Source organism: Anabrus simplex, chromosome 11 (assembly GCF_040414725.1).
Source record: "Anabrus simplex isolate iqAnaSimp1 chromosome 11, ASM4041472v1, whole genome shotgun sequence".
NCBI classification, from domain to species: domain Eukaryota; kingdom Metazoa; phylum Arthropoda; class Insecta; order Orthoptera; family Tettigoniidae; genus Anabrus; species Anabrus simplex.
In genome coordinates, this window is record NC_090275.1 from 71,440,618 (window position 1) to 71,459,324 (window position 18,707).

The following is an 18,707-nucleotide window of genomic DNA, read 5'->3' on the forward strand; positions in this document are numbered from 1 at the left end:
ACTACCCCATCACGTGCCGAGGTTAACAATGGTGGAAGCCTTTACCTTTCTCTCCTCCAAGGGCCTTCATAGCCTGTACGGAGGTGACTTTGCTAACAGCCTGTGACCGGTATGGTGCTTGTAAACAACTGGAGTACATGGCTTTATGCGGTCTACGCCGTATTCGAACCTAGCGTTAGCTCAGAACAACTGGAAGGCCCTCCGCACACGGAGTTTCGCGCAAGCTGAACGACACGGGCGCCAAATGCTAGCTGCTTGAAGTTTAGCTACAGGCGTGCTCTACTTTTACAGTGTGCATCCACCGACGGAGCGACACAACCTGGGAAGAGATTGGGTGACTTGGATATTTCGGTGTTGTAATTTGCGTACCTAATTCAGTGTTGTGCAGAATGCTTGATCATGTTCAGTACATCGAATAATGTAGAAGATATGATTTTATACTGTTATTACACTGCACTACTGCGGAGGTGAAAGAAATCAAGAAAATATTGAGTTCACCCCTACTTGGAACTTGGAAATTAGGCTATTCGAAGCAGCAAAAGAACTGAACTCATCGGATTCCAAATTCTTGCCGTCTCTCTTCTCAACTTCCTCGACGAACCAGACTTCCATGGTGCCTGACGTAATGCTTGACCCGGAACACGAACACGACAATCAGGCGGAGAGTATTCGTCACTTCAAGTTCGCGACTTGCACTGCATGCAACTTGTGACGTACATCTTCCACTTCGCCACCCCGTCTTCTCCTAACTGCCTGCATGAAGCTCCGTTGACGGATCATGTTCCCCTAACAAAGGAAGTGTCGATTGAGCTACAAGGTGTCGCCAGCTTACCGCTTGCGTGAAGCTCCCTGTGCGGAAGGCCGAACAGTAACTCATCGGACAAAACTATCTGTTGCCAGTCCTCCAAGATCCAATTAACAACGTCACGCGCCCAGGTGAGACGCTGTGTTCGGTGTCGTGGTGTTAACGAGGGCACTCTGGTAGGTCTTCTGCTCCGATACTCCACTGACGTTAAAGAACGCTGCGCTTATTTGCTGGATACGCGTCTGGTATCTTCTGCATTGAATGTGGATGGGATTTGAGCCATTGTGGCGTTTTTGTTACCATATACACACGTCACACCGTCGATCGAGGAATGTTAAATATCCGCACAACTTCGACAATGGAATGTTCCATTCATCTGGCCCCACTATCATGCCCCGTTCGAAAGACGATAATTCACGTCGCCTTGCCACGATCACCACAGACAATGTTTACACTAACTCTCGATATGTCAGATTACTTCAGATCAGTTCTAATACACGTCTGAGCCCTTCCAAGTTATCAAGATGCGGTGGCGCCATATTTATATACTACTATCCCATGATTTTTGACATGTCAGTGTATTCAATCAGTAAAAAATGGAGATAATCATGTTTATAACCAGGCTATTCGTTTATGCCCAGACTAGATAGATAGATAGATAGATAGATAGATAGATAGATAGATAGATAGATAGATAGATAGATATGATGAATGAGGCAAAGAAATAAACCATTTTATCTTCTTTTTCAGAGGCACTCCCCAGGACATCGTGTTACCTGGCTACGACCCCGATCCAACAGATTCAACATATTCAGCAGATCCAACAGATCGAACAGATCCAATGTATCCAACAGATCCACCTCCACCACCAGAAGTGACAGAGTAAGTATGTTCAAAAGCAAAATTAGCCCTATTCCATATTAACATTTTATTATGTTTATCACTTTGGATTATCGGGAAATAAGGCAACATCGTGGGCGTATAAAGGACGAAGTTAATTTCAGGATTGTTTTTAGCTCTATTAGCATTTTTTCAAAAAGAGCCTAAGAAAAAGCAATGGGAACGATATAATCAGCTGCGTCAGAGTAGAAACAAAAGCCTATACCATCAGCCCAAAATTAGGTTTAAATTCTTTTCCTATTTCCAGAAGTAGATCAGTAGATTTTTTTTTTTTTTTTAACTGCAACATCAAGTGTCAGAAGACTTACCGGAAGCGTCTCAAAGACAAGGCGGTCGAGCGTCGTTGAGTTGCGCGCTACCGGAGCCGTGTTGTAAGGTCTACTGATTTTGCAGCACATCTTCTACTGATCTATTGGTAGAAACAGAAAACGAAAATAAATCTGCTGGATTTTTGAGCTCTCATAACATTTTGTTTTCAAAAAGAAATTTCAAAGAAACTAGCGAGAAGCCTACAGGATGAGATAGTCGCCTCACTCATCAAATACTCCGTTTCGATTCTTCGTCACCATTTATATGGAGTTCATGCCATTTAACATGGTTAATTGCAACCTATCATTTTTTTAACATTAATCTTTTTATCTTCCCTCAAAATTGTTATTGTGTATTATTCTGTGTCTTATGGCAAATCTAGGGTGTCCTGGATCAGACTAAATAAATAAATAAATTCGAGCTTATTTACCCTGGCTACATTCTTATCCAATCATTGGCCTAGCCACATGTTTTGACAATGTCCTGACCTACCTTGTGAAAGACGTCGAACATAATGATGCTGGATTTAGAATGAGAAACTAGTAATAATTCTTGTAATATTTTACCGGGATGAGTGGCTCAGACGGTTGAGATGCTGGTCTTCTGAGCCCAACTTGGCAGGTTCGATCCTGGCTCAGTCCGGTGGTATTTGAAGGTGCTCAAATACGTCAGCCCCGTGTCGGTAGATTTACGGGCACGTAAAAGAACACCTGCGGAACTAAATTCCGGCACCTCAGCGTCTGCTAAAACCGTAAAAGTAGTTAGTGGGACGTAAAGACAATATTATTATTATTATTATTATTATTATTATTATTATTATTATTATTATTATTATTATTATTATTATTATTATTACTTGTAATATTTTCTTGCCATGGAATTGCTTGTTGTGTTGTTTTTGTTGTTTAATTCTGTTTTAACTTTGCTTTATTATCACACTACTGTAAGTGATCTTTGCCACCGGGATATTTTCCCAATTGCGATGTATTTGTTAACAATAATAACAATGGACGTTCCCTTATTAGTCAACATATAGGCCTACATTTTCATCAGATACTCTTTTGCCTTTCAGCGTTCAGCCTGCAAGCCTCTGTGAATTTACTAAACGCCTTCACAACCCTCTATTTGTAAATAGCCCTGTGACATTGTTTAGTTCTGTGGTCGGTAAATGCAGAGTGGGTCTTGGCCCATAAGTGGCCACGGTCCAACAGCTCTGCACTCTGACCGGCCAACCAAGCAGGGGAGGGATGGCCACGGATCTACCGTGGCTGTACGCCTCTGCATTCGGGACACGAGACAGGGCTGGATCTCACGGCTGGCCACAACCGCCGGCTGTCCTGTGAATGGTTTTCCGTGGTTTTCCACTCCTGCACTAAGGCGAGTGCCGGGACAGTTCCTAGTATAGGCCACAGCGGCCAACCACCTCACATTCTCCGAGCATCTCCTTCACCGTAACAAATCTCCCGGCCTGGGAGACGGCGTCACCGTCTAGGAGGCCCGCCTCCCCCTTCAGGGGAAGAATGAAAACTTTTTAGTAGTAGTAGTTCTATACCTCTTATATTTAAATCGTTAGAAACTGAGTCTAACCATTGTCGTCTTATTCTCCTTCTACTTCTCCTACCCTCCGTGATCAGTCCAGTATTCTCCTAGGTAACCTATCCTCATCCATTCGCCTCACATGACCCTACCATTGCGTCCGGTTTATGCATACAGCTTCATCGGTCGAATTCATTCCTAACTCAGCATTTATCTCCTCGTTCTGATAACCCTCCTTCCTTGTTCCCACCGGTTTGTACCAGCGATCATTCTCGCTACTTGCATAACTGTTCCAGTACTTCTGACTCACGAATAAGATATTCTGAGCCCACCCAGCTGTCACTCCCGTACAGCAAAGTTGGTCTAAAAAAGGCCTGTGTAAAGATAGTCGAAACGCTGGCTTCTTTCTTGCAGAATAGGCTACTATTGATCGCCACTGAGAGCTCACTGTATTATCTTGACTGCACCTTGATTCAGTCTCACTTACTGTACTACCATCCTGGGAGAACACACATCTTAAATATTTGAAATGGTCTACCTGTTCCAGCTTTGTCATCCCAACTTAAGATTCAGTTCTCCTAGGTTTCTTCCCCTATTGACATCACCTTAGTCTTTGAAAGGCTAATTTTCGTATCGTACTCCTGGAATCTATACTGAACTTTTACCTTTAAATCATTAGAAACTTAGTCCAACCATCGTCCTCTTCGTTTCCCTCTACTTCTCTTGCCCTATATGACCACGTTCATTATTCTTCTGGGTAACCTATTCTTCTCCAGTCATCTCAAATGACTCCACCATCGAAGCGGGTTTATGCGAATCTGATAATTGATCTTCTTTCTGAAAATCTAAGAAAACCAGCTCGTCAGTGTACGCTGCTTCCAGATCATTCCCCACCCTGAAGGGATGGGGCGGGCCACCTGGAGGGTTACGCCCTCTCTCTGGCCAAGAGATACGGGCGGCTTTTAAAGGAAGTGACGGATTGAGGAGAGGGGTAAAGGATGTGAAGTAAGAAGGAGATAGGAGGGGGATTTTCAGCCTATGCGCGAATTGGTGGCCGGTATTGTTGTTCATCAAGTTGAACCTTCGAAGTTCACGATTACAAGCATAGCTGGAGAGTTAAAGATCACTGATAGAACGGCGAAATTAAGAATAAAAGAAGCCAAAATAGAAGGTATAAGCACGAAATCAGAAGGCATAGTAAAAATAGATAAATAGTATACCTATTTGAGCAAAAAGAAAATAGATAACAAGTTGAACATAAACTAGAATGCTGAAGAAGAGCTCTAGAGTAAAGATGTTTTCAAATCAGCTGGAATAAGACTGAATACATGTGCCTGGGAGGAACTGGGAATGAGAGTGTTCAGAGGGATGGAAACCAGCTCCAGGCAAGGAACACTTTTAGGAATCCGCTATGTCTGCTGATGGTAATCTAGATCTAGAAAGTAGCAGCTGAATTCAGGCTACCTGGTCTTGTATACTCTGCGACAACAGACTAAATATCCTAACATTATCTGTAAATGTTATCATTCCCCACCCTGAAGGGATGGGTCGGGCCACCTGGAGGGTTACGTCCTCTCTCTGGCCAAGAGATACGGACGGGGTTTAAAGGAAGTGACGGATTGAGGAGAAGGGTAAAGGATGTGAAGTAAGAAGGAGATAGGAGGGGGATTTTTCAGCCTATGCGTGAATTGCCTTATTGCATCAATTGGTTTACAATAGTAAATACATATAACAAAAGACGATTACAACAGGAGAATTTCTTGACCACTTTAACTTTGTTCTTATGGTTTTTTTTTTTTACTATTTGTACAACTTGAAAAAAATAGTTTTGTGTTTCTTTTCATACCTCTTTTTTTCCATAGTGACACTATAAACTGCAGTATATCCTAACAAAAGGGAAAGCCTATAAATGTGCGGTGAAACCTGCAATGCTATATGGAGCAGAAACTTAGTTAACAGTGCACTCACAATGTAAGTGACTGGAAGTATCTGAAATGAAGATGCTGAGATGGATGTGAGTGGTTACGAGGAAAGACCACATCAAGAATACTTTTATACCGGCAGAGTTTAAGTGCGGTGGCTGAAATATCTAGGAAGGTAACAAACTTCCCTCAATCTGGCATAAAGCAGGCATATTAATTTGCCCACACAAGAGTTTTCTACTATTCTAGCTATTTATTAAAAAACCCTCTAAGGTGCCTCGTTTCATTTGTGATCACACTTTTCACTGGAAAACTCTTGAATTGGTGTATGTTGCAGTAAGGTGGTTTTGCAGCCACGTCTTCATATTATTCTCAGGCTTAAACATAAGGCTGGAGACGTAGGCAATGAACAGTGATGACTAGAGCCCAGATGTTTATGACACGTCATATATTTCTCAGGCTTAAATCGGTCAACAGGTGAGGCATTTGAATGTGTGAACAAATGATCTGACCTATTTCAAACATGGCGCAATATTATCCTGCGATGTTGAGCGGTCTCTTTCCCGTTCCAAGTCAATGTTGCGTAAAAACAGAAGATCGTTCCCATTTGAAAACTTTTTAATATATATGTAATTTGTTATTGTAATTCTGATCGCCCATCAAATTGTGACATTTATTTCATTATGTGCAGAGACGAGAGTTGCCTCTGAGTTGAGTAATTAAATAAATTCAAAATAGATTAATAAAATCAATAGTACGGCTTCTTATTAATATTATTATTGAATATTCTAGATTTTAAAAGTATGTTTTCAATATAATGTTCATTTAAACAGCAGCAAGGTTTTGAAGATTTCGAAAATGTGACCAAAAACTTTAAGTCATATTAATGTCATATTTTAATGCATTTAGTTCATAAATGCTTACATATTTCTAACATTTTAGGTCATAAACATCCGGGGCCCTAGTGATGACTTTAAATGAGTGGTGGCTGGTATTGTTGTTCATCAAAATGAACCTTCGAAGTTCACGATTACAAGCATAGCTGGAGAGTTAAAAATCACTGATAGAACGGCGAAATTAAAAAGGAAAGAAGCCAAAAATAGAAGGTATACTCACGAAATCAGAAGGCATAGTAAAAATAGAAAAATAGTATACCTACTTGAGGAACGCCCTGTGGGGTCAATGACCTCGGGTGATGACGCAGCAAAAAATTTGTATGTCTACTTGAGGAACACCCTCTGGTGCAGAACTGTCTTTGCTCCCTTACTGCCGTGAGCTTGCATTCGGGAGTTTGAACCCTACTGTCGGCAGCTCTGAAGATGAATTTCCGTGGTTTCCCATTTTCACACCAAGTACATGATGGGTCTGTAGGCCTACCTTAATTAAGGCCATGTCCGCTTCCTTCCCACTCCCAGCTCTTTCCTATCCCATCGCCACCATAAGATCTATCTGGGTCGGTGCGACGTAAAGCCAATTGAAAATATAGAGGCTTATACACACACTATGGAGTATTTTCAACCAGGACGTGAACTCTCCAGTCGCAACGATCTGACTCGTATGAACTCATCTTGAATTACTGTGTGATACATTTATTAAACGTCATAGAAATACCACTCTTCTACACAAAACGTAATTTTGGAGCGAAACGAGACTTCGTCTGTACAGCAACGCTAGCATTCCGAGTCTCCTGCATCTTCGAAAAATCCAGTGAAATGATAGTAATGATGACATAAAGCTGAAAAAGTATTTGCTTTAGTGTGCAACTTATTCACATAATACCAATTGGAATCGTCCTGAGGAACGAAGGGATAGCTCGACATCTAGTGGCACTATTTGAACTGATGCTCCGATTATTTTCTTTCAGCGCTATGCGGCAAAACACGAAACTATTGCTCCCTCAGGATCTAGACTCTTGTGATTCCGGACCTGGCACTAAATAGGAGTACGAGATGATATTTTAAAATGCTTGATATTGTATCAAAAGCACCAACATGACATCACTGATAAAGTTTGCAAACTGTTCCAAAAGTGCATCAACGAAAGTATGTAAAAGTTAAATAATCAAGGGAAGTATTTCAGTTTCATGTGCCTGTGTTGAAGAGTGAGTCCTTTCCACTCCCCCAAAACATACGGGAAATTAATAGGCTTCACTTTGTTATTCGTGATCAAATCTCTCCTTAAATAATTTTACAATACCTTTAATAACTTTTTGGTCAAACCTTTTCTGAATTGGATGGAGTTGTTCTCGGTAAAGCGGTGGCTTAAAATTGATGTCGACAATATGCTGACCTCTGTAGACGAATCGTACAACAAATACTTTCACTGTGTCCCCTAATCGACTTTATTCTCCTCCTCCTCCTCATTGATCCTTTGCTTTCAAAGGAGAGCGGTGGCTCTTCATAAAGTAGATTTCTTGATGTAATCCTTTCAAGTATACTGGTCTGCTGCCGTGTGGATCGCCACACGGGGGATTGCCCCTGTAGGGGCTGCAGCTGATTTATCCAATTGAGAATCTTTCTTTTGACCTCTGTCCGTTGACCTGCCTACAACCTGTTTTCCAGTCAATTACCGCGTCTAGGATGGAATAAATTAAGCCCCCATCTTGCGGCGAGGATAGAAATTGTGGCGGCTGCCGAAGCCTGTCGCACTCCTCTGGGGCAATGATTAATGACTGACAGATGAAATGAAATGATAGTGGAGAGTGTTGCTGGAATGAAAGATGACAGGGAAAAGTGGAGTACCCGGAGAAAAACCTGCCCCGCCTCCACTTTGTCCAGCACAAATCTCACATGGAGTGACCGGGATTTGAACCACGGAATCCAGCGGTGAGAGGCCAACGCGCTACCGCCTGAGCCACAGAAGCTCCCTGCCCCTTGACCATGCTCCCTAAAATTACTTTCTCCACACTGCCTGTTCTTCTGGAGACGTGGCCGAATTATCTGAGGTATGTTTGGTTTATCGCTTCAGGAGTCTCTTTTATATGTCGAGTTCGTCCAGCACGGAGGTTTTGGAGATAAAGGGGATACGTCAAAATACCCACATTCCGAAGCTTTCTATCTGTTTGTTTCCACGTTTCGGTGGCGTATATTGCAGTGGGGAAGATAAGACCATTAGTCAGATGGAGTTTGGCGCGTTTTCTAACAGTACGATCCTTCCAAAAATGCTCCTGAGCTTCGTGGTGGATGAACAAGCCATGGCCGTCCTGATTTCATCAGAGGTTCCTCCTGAGTCGGAGATCAAGGAGCCTTAGTAGTGAAATTTATCGACTACTTTAAAGCCTGCTACCTCCTTCACGTTGGGCTGATTGCCTGCCTGTCGATGATCATTACATTTGCTTTAGCTTTATTGATTCTGAGCCCGTATTCTCTGCTAACCACAGTTATATTCCTCAATATGATCTGCAGTTCCTGTGCGCTAGCTTCTTGGCTGAGTGAATCATCAGCGTGTCTCAGATTTCTGATATTTCCGACATTCCTCTTTCCCGTTATTTGTTCGAGTGCGTGTTGAACGGGATCTGCTTAAATTCGGGCTCAAAGTTCGTAATACTCCCTCCACTTTCATGTCCATCATTTCTCTTCTCCCATCTCTTCTAACCTTTAGGGCTATGGATTGAGAGCTCTCCATATGTACACTGAAAGTACACCAAAATCCTTTATTTTACAGACCCAGAAATTCAACGCCGTGGATTTAGCGAGGAGCATTAATTAAGCATTCAGTATGAACCGAAAATATCCAGCTGTCACTGCACAAGTAACTATACAGGTGGGCGAGAAGTCCGTAGATGTAAAATATTCACCTGTCTATGATGGATTCAAAACATCCATTTGCATTCCTCCAGTACCCCTGCGTCTCCAGGACCGTTTGCTCAATTTAGGTAGCATTTGTGGCGTCACAGTCTTAAAGGCATTGCATACATTATTCTTTGGTACCTTTTGCGGACACCCTGCTTTTAATACCCCAAAGAGAATTGTCGGGCGTGGTGAGATCAGGACTTTATGATGATCGTAGCAAAAATGAAGGAATATTCTCGGATCCCCGATCAATCCACCTGTTTAGGTAGCTGCAGTCGCAAACGGATGGCCAAATGAGCTGGTGCGCCGTATTGTTGAAGCCACACAGACGACGGGAAAAAGTCTATTGCTGTGCAAAATGTGACGTACCCCTTTACGATATCACTAAGGGTGATTTCTAAATGGTTTTTGGAAAACAAAAACTTCAACAAATTTTGTTTTCACCTTTAACTAAGAAATATATAGACCTACTTGCAAAGCCTAATTATGCATGTGTAAATACTGTAAATAAGTGAATTATTTTATAGCCAAAATATTCCCTTGTGCGTGCACCTGTACAGACTAAATTTTAAACGATGATGATGATGATGATAGTAAAATATTATTAAGCTATTCATATTATGATGAATAAAAAGCGGAGTGACCGCGCGTGTTAAGGCGCTACGGCCATGGATCAAGGCTCTGCACTCGGGAGACGCGTGGGTTCGAGACTCATCGTCGACTGTCCTGAGAATGGTTTTCTGTGGTTTGCCATTTCACTTCCAGGCAATTGCCGGGAGAGTTCCTATTTATAGGTCGCAGCCGATTCCTTTCACTTCTTTGCCTCGTTTCATTCGCCATCATTCATTTCATCACCATTGGCTTCTCAGTGAAGTTGACATCAGGAAGGGCATCCGACCGTAAAACATGCCATATAAACTGGACTAAGGGGTGTACATACATCAGATACATTGTTATTATTTAAAACGTATTCATTTGTCCGTGTCTTTGGCTGAATGGTCAGCGTTGAGGCGTACGGTTCAGAGGGTCACGGGTTCGATTCCCGGCCGGGTTGGGGATTTTAATCGCGTCTGATTAATTCTTCTGGCTCGGGGACTGGGTGTTTGTGCTTGCCCTAACACTCTCCTCTTCATATTCAGACAACATACCACACTCGCAACCACCACAGAAATACGTAATAGTGATTACATCCCTCCATATAGGGTTGGCGTCCGACCGTAAAACAAGACCAAATCCACATGTGCAACACAGTTCGCACCCACGATCTCCTGTGGGAAAATCGCCAAAAGAAGGAGAAGAAGAAAAAAGTTTATTCATTTCAAAATGAATTAATCAAGTAAAAGTAATCAATTAATAAAGATAACCTAATTTAAATAACTCAATCAGATAATAAATATCCACTATCGGTCGGTTACATCTGCCGCAAGCTATTGTGAACGATAGCACAAATGATAGTTGCGTGGAATAATGATCCACTGGCCAGTTGGTGGATCCAGTTGAAAGGTTAATAAATATTCATCACTCAAAGTTACGTTAATAAAAACATACATCTTCTCCGCTACACGGAAAAGACTATTACTAAAATGTTTTAATTTGTCCCCTGAAGGCGGAGGCGGGCCTCTCAGACGTTAACATCGCCTCTCAGGCCGGGAGATTTGTTACGATGAAGGAGATGTGCGGAGAAGGTGAGAGGTATAGCGGCCGTAGCCTATACTATGAACTCTCTCGGCATTCGCCTTAGTGCAGGAGAATGGAAAACCACGGAAAACTCTTCTCAGGACAGCCGACGGTGGGGACGAGCCGTGAGGTCCAGGCCTGTCCCGTCTCCTTGTTTTTTTTTAAAAAATATATATACAACCAACCAAGTCCACCCTCTCTAGAATATTCCCAATCCCAAGCTCTTGTGAAGGATTTTTACATTTTAAATTCAAATTTTGTTAATATGATTTTGAATTCAATATTTTTCCCTGGCCTCTTGAAATGTATTAAATATTATTGAAGGTGAGACGAGGAAAGAACATACTTCTTTCATTTCATTTCATTTCATTTCAGAGCGCAGTACCCGGACGAGCCCCCTGCAGTACAACCACCATTTCTATCCATGATACCGTAAGTAATGAATTCACAATTATTATTATTATTATTATTATTATTATTATTATTATTATTATTATTATTATTATTATTATTATTATTATTGCTGCGATTTCTGTGTATTTTTTTTCACTAGCTATAGTTAAAATGTTGTCATATGTTTACGAATTACGATTTGAAGAGTGGGTAGTTGATGAGATGGATGAGAATTTGAAATGTGGAGTTGGTTTGGGTTTGTAATTTTAAGGGGTTGACTGACGTGAAAGAAAAGAGTGAGATTGTGGTCTGTTTATTGTAAAGTTTTGTAATTGAAATGGTTGAGAACTGGTAATGATTAGTGAATTCAGAGTGGAATTAAGGTAATTTCGATGAGATTGGAAAGTTCAATGGTATATTTGGAGTGATGCTGGAACGAAAAGAGTTTATTTTGGTGAGGTAGACGATGGTATGTTTGGAGAGCTGGTATATAATAGCTAGGTATCGTGATTATTTAGGGTTGCCAAGTTAATATATTTGTGTGTAGTTGGATAAGGGAGCTTAGTAAAGAGGAAGTAGTGCAGAATATGAATAATACGTAAAGAGTATGTGGTTCACCAACACAGCGAATGATGCAACGCTAAGCTGAGAGGTCAGCGTACGGTCTGGATTGTGCCAGGTTAGGAGGTGAGACGAAGGTTGTTTAAACCTCTTATGCCCTCTGCAGATGTTCTTTATTTTATTATTCTAGCTTTTATTATCCGGCTGCTTTATGCCAGGGCCTTTGGATCTCAACAAGAGTTGATCATGGACCATATGACAGCGCATATGGTGGCAGATTGCCGTTAAATTTATGTTACTGTATTCTATAATCTCTGTACCTTGCGTAAGCTTTAAGCTTTATGGACTTGAACTGTGTATTGGGCGGAAGCCTGTAAGGTTCAATAAATCTTTAAATGATTGTTTACGAATTAGGATATTTAAAGTGACTGAAAACATATTGTATTTTCCTTATTTCCGGGTTAGGTACATATTTTTACATATTTGAGGAACACACATATATTTACATAATTTTAAATTTTATTTTAAATATGTTCCATCTTCATGGTTTCAAAGTTATTCATATCAGAATGTTGTCCAACCTTTCTTCCCTTCCTCTACGGCGCACAGTGGTCTAAACACCGATTCTAGCCGGCAAAAGTCGATAAAATGGAAGTCACGGAATCGCTGAAAAAAGTTTGGGAACTCGTTCTAGACAACCCAGGTACCTCATATCTGCCTTACATAATGTGCTTGGAGTCTGTACGTGGCGGGGAATTAATCACAGATATGAAAATGTTAAAAACTTGGGAAAAATTAAACATTTATATCTTATTGGGACCAACCAGGGTATTGAAGAACCCCTTCATGGAGGGTATTTGCTGAGTAAATTCACAACCTTTCTGCATGCGCTAGAAAGACCGTATCAACCAGTTAACTTCTCCATATTTTAGACTTCACTGTACTCCGATTTTACAGCGTTTTCAGGGCCGGAAACCTAAGTTATTGGTAGTTATGTGTTATTGATTGATTTAATCGATATTACACACTATACTAAAGATTTTCCACCAAAATCAACTGCCACTTCTTGCAACTTTTTGTTGCTGGCGGTATTTGCTTATAAGCAACCCGAATTTTTTTACCGCACTAACTTTTCTTATCAGTGTTATTCCCCCTCCCACCCTCGACCCGCAACGCAACACCCATTGTCTCTGACTCATGGCCTACCGCCCTCCGAGCCTTTTTATACCATGGATCTGACTGCATTTCTTTACATTAAAATTTGTTGTTTAAAGATAGTTTACGAAACACCACGGATCAAAAGCAGGATGTCAAAGATCGAAAATCCACTATTCAGGAGGCTTTGTGGAAAGAGCTGGGCCTGAAAATTTACAGGGTTGATCAAGGGGCTGGGACCTCGAACACCGGCAACATCTCAAGAAGGTTCTATCGCAATCTGAAAAAGGCAGCGGGAGTCCCTGGAGTCAGCGAAGAATTAATCATCAGATTTGCTCTTATATTGCAGGTACAACAACAAAACCCAATTCAACTATATTTGGACTTAGTTCCTTCGCTTCACGATATGTATACTCTTCTCTGGGTTTTAGGTTTTGTCCAGTGGTCACCAAGTGAACGATGAGGCTTTCAGCGCGTCCGCTTTAGACACTGCAAAATTGTACCTGTCCTTATTTAATTGGTATCTTATGCCTCCGACCGTCCAAACAGTATTAATTCATGGTGCTCAGTCGATCAGATACTCCTTACTGCCAACCAGAAAGCTGTGCGAGGAGGCCCAAGAATTCTGAAATAAGGATTACAGGATCTTCCGTGAGCACCAAACCCGGAAGACCTCCAGAAAGGACACAACAACTGATCTTAATACACAGTCTCCTGTTTTCGTCGAACCCAGTAGTTACAAGGCACCTCATCAAAGCCGCAATTCACTGGAATGAACTGCCCCCTGAAGTACACTTTTTGCTCGTGTTCGATGAGGACACTATGAAAGAGGCTTCGGATGAAGAGACTTCCAAAGCAGAAGGGGACGTTGAAATGTCAAATACAGATAGTGAACCCAAGGCATGGCTCGTAAGTTGCCTTACTAATAAGTAACATGGCATATAACGTAATATATTCTTATTCCTTTTCACGTCACCTTCCTCGCAAAACTAGCCTGAATTTTACAATCGTTGATATGTTTTACATCATGGATTTAGATGACCGAATTTTACACACAAAAAAATCATGACATTTGTCAAGGACTTCATATGTTTTTCTTTCTAAACCCTGTTCATAATTTCATTAAAGAGATAACGGGAGCGTAGCGCGCTATTTACCATGAATCTATTCGCGGAATACAAAAATTTTGTCCGGCTACATTAAGTTTTGCGAGTTAGCGGAGGCGTAGTAGATCCGCTACTCCGTTAATCGAAAATCCGTTAACGGATTCGTAATCAGCAACCTCGAAAACCCCGAGTATGAATTTTCGTCGGCTTTTGTGAAACCTGAAAGATGATACGATTTATTACCGGCTAGAATCGGTGTTTAGACCACTGTGCAGCGTTGGGTATGAAGCAAGATAAATCTTTGTAGGGAGTTTTTACGACTGGATGCCCTTTCTGACGTTAACCTCACCGGGAGGTTTAATGAGAGGAAATTAATGACGTGATATATAGTAGTAGGAAGGGAGAGGATGAAACCCGGTGCCGGCAGGTAGCCTACTCCTGTCGAATAGCCCCTAGGGGACTGCTCAAGGTTTATCATCCCCATCTGACGGACGAATCACCATCATATGGACACTGCGGGCATTCAGCACATTGAAGGCTCCTCCAACGTAGTCGCAGATGCACTATCTCGCATCAACGGAATTGCCAGTAGGACCTTGGAGTTCAGCGCTTTGGCACGATCACAGGAAGGTGATGCAGAACTCCTAGATCTGTTGAACCGCGAATCAGCACTTTGGTTGGAGCAAGTCCGGATAACAGGAACTAACACCACTTTGTTCTGTGGCACTTCAACTCGTCGACCCAGACCATTTATCACTGCCCCTTTTCGCAGACAAGTTTTTGACTCTCTTCACGGTCTAAGTCATTCTGGTGCCAGAGCGACCGCCCGTTTAGCATCAGAACGCTTCACATGGCCCCACATGCAAAAAGACGGCCGTACATGGGCACGAGACTACCAGGCATGTCAACGCTCGAAGGTCACGCGCCATAACAATGCTCCAATTGGCAACTTTAACCCAGTGACTCCTCGCTTCCAGCACGTCCATCTGGATATCGTCGGCCCACTCCCTCCTGCTGCAAATTACCGATACTGTCTGACAGCAGTGGATCGATTCACCCGCTGGCCAGAAGTCTGGCCACTGGAAAGCATCTCAGCCGAAGACGTCGCCGAAGCTTTTGTAGCATGCTGCATCTCTCGCTTTGGATCACCACACCGTATCACGACCGATCAAGACAGACAGTTTGAATCTCAGTTGATCCGAAACCTGGGGATTCTCACCGGAACCTCACGCTCCCGAACAACCAGCTGGCATCCTTGTGCCAATGGAATGGTTGAAAGTTTCCACAGTCAACTTTAAGCAGACATCATGTGCCATCCTGATATGTCTTGGCCGCAAGCCTTAGCAATTGTCTTACTTGGTGTCCGAAGTGCGTATAAAGAAGATCTTGGCGCTTCCTCGGCAGAGTTAGTCTGCGGAGAACCAATTCGACTTCCAGGAGAAATGCGTTGTGCCACGACAGACAACCGCCTTGAGGACACTTCAAGCTTCGAAGTCAGACTCCCCCAACAAATGAGTCGACTACGCCCTTTACCAGCATCACTGCATGATCAACATTCGACCTTCATCTTCAGGGACTTGAACACTTGTAGCCATGTCTACCTACATGATGACACGGCCCGCGGCGCGCTACAGCCGCCATACACTGGCCCACATCGAGTCTTAGATCGAAGTGATAGGATACTGACTGTGCAGATAAGAGGTAAGCCCGTCCGCGTCAGCATTGATCGCATAAAACCTGCTTTCTTCCTGGCTGATAACACACCCTCACCTGGACAAAATACCACTCAGGATCATTGCATCTGCCCTGGGAACACTCTCCACAATGACACAGCCGCAGCATCACCGGCACCTAAAAGTGATCCGCTATCCCGCAACTTGGCACCTAGAACTAACTCTGGCCGAAGAGTTATGTTCCCGGACTACTTTCAGCCGTGACTACCTCGACTCCGTGGGGGGCTGGTGTAGCAAAACTACGTCATCCCTCCGCCACAGGAACCTAGAGGGCAGCAGCTGGACTTCGTCACACTAGGCAACGCCGGTGAAATAGTGTAGACTGCCCGTCTTCTTTATGATTTCCATGGCAGCATTATTGAAACAAGATATAGTAAACAAATACATCGAGTGCCTTTCTACATATTGTCATCTATGGAAGGCAATGCAGGAAACGAGAATGTAAAGTTCCGTACAGAATAAATAGCCAGTTCTATTCAAATGTTCTGTTTACTGTAGCTGGCAAGTCAGTAAGTGTAATGTTCCCCACATCCGTAAATACTGACAGCCAGGTTTGTAACGGTGAAGCTAAAATATTATAATAGACATCGATTCTCCAGTAACTGAAGATTATTAGACGGCAGTGTAGAGTACAAGTTGAAACAAATTTCTCCATTTGCACTGTTACCATAATCACTGCATTGTAAAACTTGTGACAAATGGGAAGGAGGGGGGGGGGAACTGCAATGATCTCAGGTTATATCCCGAAAATGACACGGTTTTAGATTTAAAGTTGAAATTGTTGAAATTGTTCCTGTTCACTGTTGATGAAATGCTGATAGGTCTGTTACATTACGCCTTCTGCTTGCTGTAATTCATCTGAACCACATTTAGCACTGTAGAAGAAATAAAACGTTGTCATGACACATCATCAAGTTACCATTGATGCTTTCACGGCTCGTACTTATAGACATGATATAGCCTTTTGGGTTTATGCCGTGTCAAGGAAATAAAGTGAAATTCTTTACGTTTCACAGAGAAGAGGTGACTCCCTCTCAGACTGATTCTGATAGTTCCGTCAGCTTGCGCTTCGAATGTTAGCGCTATACCGCGTATGGTGAGACATCTGGTGACGAATGAACGTACCACTTCCATTATTATTCTAAATTCAAATCTCACTCTTGGAGAAGTATTCCTCGTGAACGGTCGAGATTTTCTTCTGCAGAAGCAGAGCAAAGTTCTCTGCGAAACGTAAAGAATTTCACCTTATTTTCTTGACACGGCATAAACCCAAAAGCCTATAATATGCCATCATCAAGTTGTCCACTCCAGCAAGCCCGGTGCTGGTGTTTACGAGACTCAGCCAGTTCGTTCCATCTAGCTACAGTTGATGTTCCACGTTCTGCTGCAAATTTACATCACATTTTGCAAATTTGCGTATTTCCATCCATCACGAGTCCTCCATCTGGATCTATTACCTGCAACAATCATATCATAGTATACTCTTGAGGTCCTTCCTTGAGCCAGCTATCTCGTTTGTTCACACCATCATAATTTGCTTAGTTTTGAGGTTTTCAACGAGCTCCTGTCCCACCCAAATTGTTTCCGGATGTTCTCTTTCCTTACTTCGTCTCTCCTTGTCTTCTGGAGACAAGAATTCATTTCAGTGGCGTACAAGCGACTTTTCGCGGATCCAATCAAACCTGCTGCTTTCTGCCCTGAAAGTAGAAATGGTACAAGATATGGTTTGTGCAGTGTGATCCTGGACGCTTGGGGAAATGTGTCATCTCCAGAATAGTTGACGAACACAGTGGTAGAATTCCGATACAGTTTGTATCCTCTCGCCTAATTATTGGTTTATGGTATTGCCAGAAGAAATGAAATTCCGCTAAGTATTTAAAGTTATCAATATTAATGAAACATGACCAGAAAATGATTGGGCGGAGCACGTTCTCCTCCCCCTTCCCACCCCCTACCTCTAATTATGTCCGTGGCAAATCATTTCTGTATATGTTGTGTTTGTTGTAATGCAATTCCAGGAACTGACAATTTATCTCTGGAACATGTTTGAATGTCAACAATGGAATCATCTCTCTTCACTTTCAGGAGATCCGTGCACAAGGCAAAATGAAATTCAGTCACATGTTCATCATTCCCGGAACGTCGATTTGCTACAAGGCACAATGTAATCAAACAATCCTTCCAAATATGTGTTTTGTTCTTTGTATGCTTGTAAATTATTAAAGTGTTTAATTATCCAAAACAATTCGTTTTCACTTTCATTTCGAAATCAGTTTAGTATCTTGCAGTTTCAATTGTTCCCAATTTCGTCTTCTTCTTCTTCTTCTTCTTCTTCTTCTTCTTCCTCTTCTCCTTCTTCTTCTTAATCTGTTCGCCCACCAAGGTTGGTTTTCCCTCGGACTCAGCGAGGGATCCCACCTCTACCGGCTCAAGGGCAGCGACCTGGAGCGTGAGACTTTGGGTAGAGGGATACAACTGGAGAGAATGAACAGTACCTCGCCCAGGTGGCTTCACCTGCTATGCTGAACAGGAGCCTTGTCGGGGGATGGGTAGATTGGAAGGGATAGACAAGGAAAAGGGAAGTGACTGTGACCTTAAGTTAGACACCATCCCGGCATTTTTTTGCCTGGAGGAGAATGGGAAACCACGGAAAACCACTTTCAGGATGGCTGAGGTGGGAATCGAACCCACCTCTACTCAGTTGACCTCCCGAGGCTGAGTGGACCCCGTTCCAGCCCTCGTACCACTTTTCAAATTTCGTTGCTGAGCCGGGAATCGAACCCGGGCCTCCGGGGGTGGTAGCCAATCACACTAACCAC

The 18,707-nt window shown here is 42.6% G+C and overlaps 1 protein-coding gene across 1 annotated transcript in view; it reads left to right on the forward strand.

Moving 5' to 3' along the window:
• The window catches only part of LOC137502699 (uncharacterized), a 156,666-nt gene that overhangs the window by 100,561 nt on the left and 37,398 nt on the right, over positions 1-18,707 (forward strand). Inside the window, exons 4-5 of the mRNA XM_068229681.1 lie at positions 1,556-1,687; positions 11,316-11,372. Coding sequence (XP_068085782.1) covers positions 1,556-1,687; positions 11,316-11,372 — 189 coding nt within the window. The remainder of the gene's footprint in view (positions 1-1,555; positions 1,688-11,315; positions 11,373-18,707) is intronic.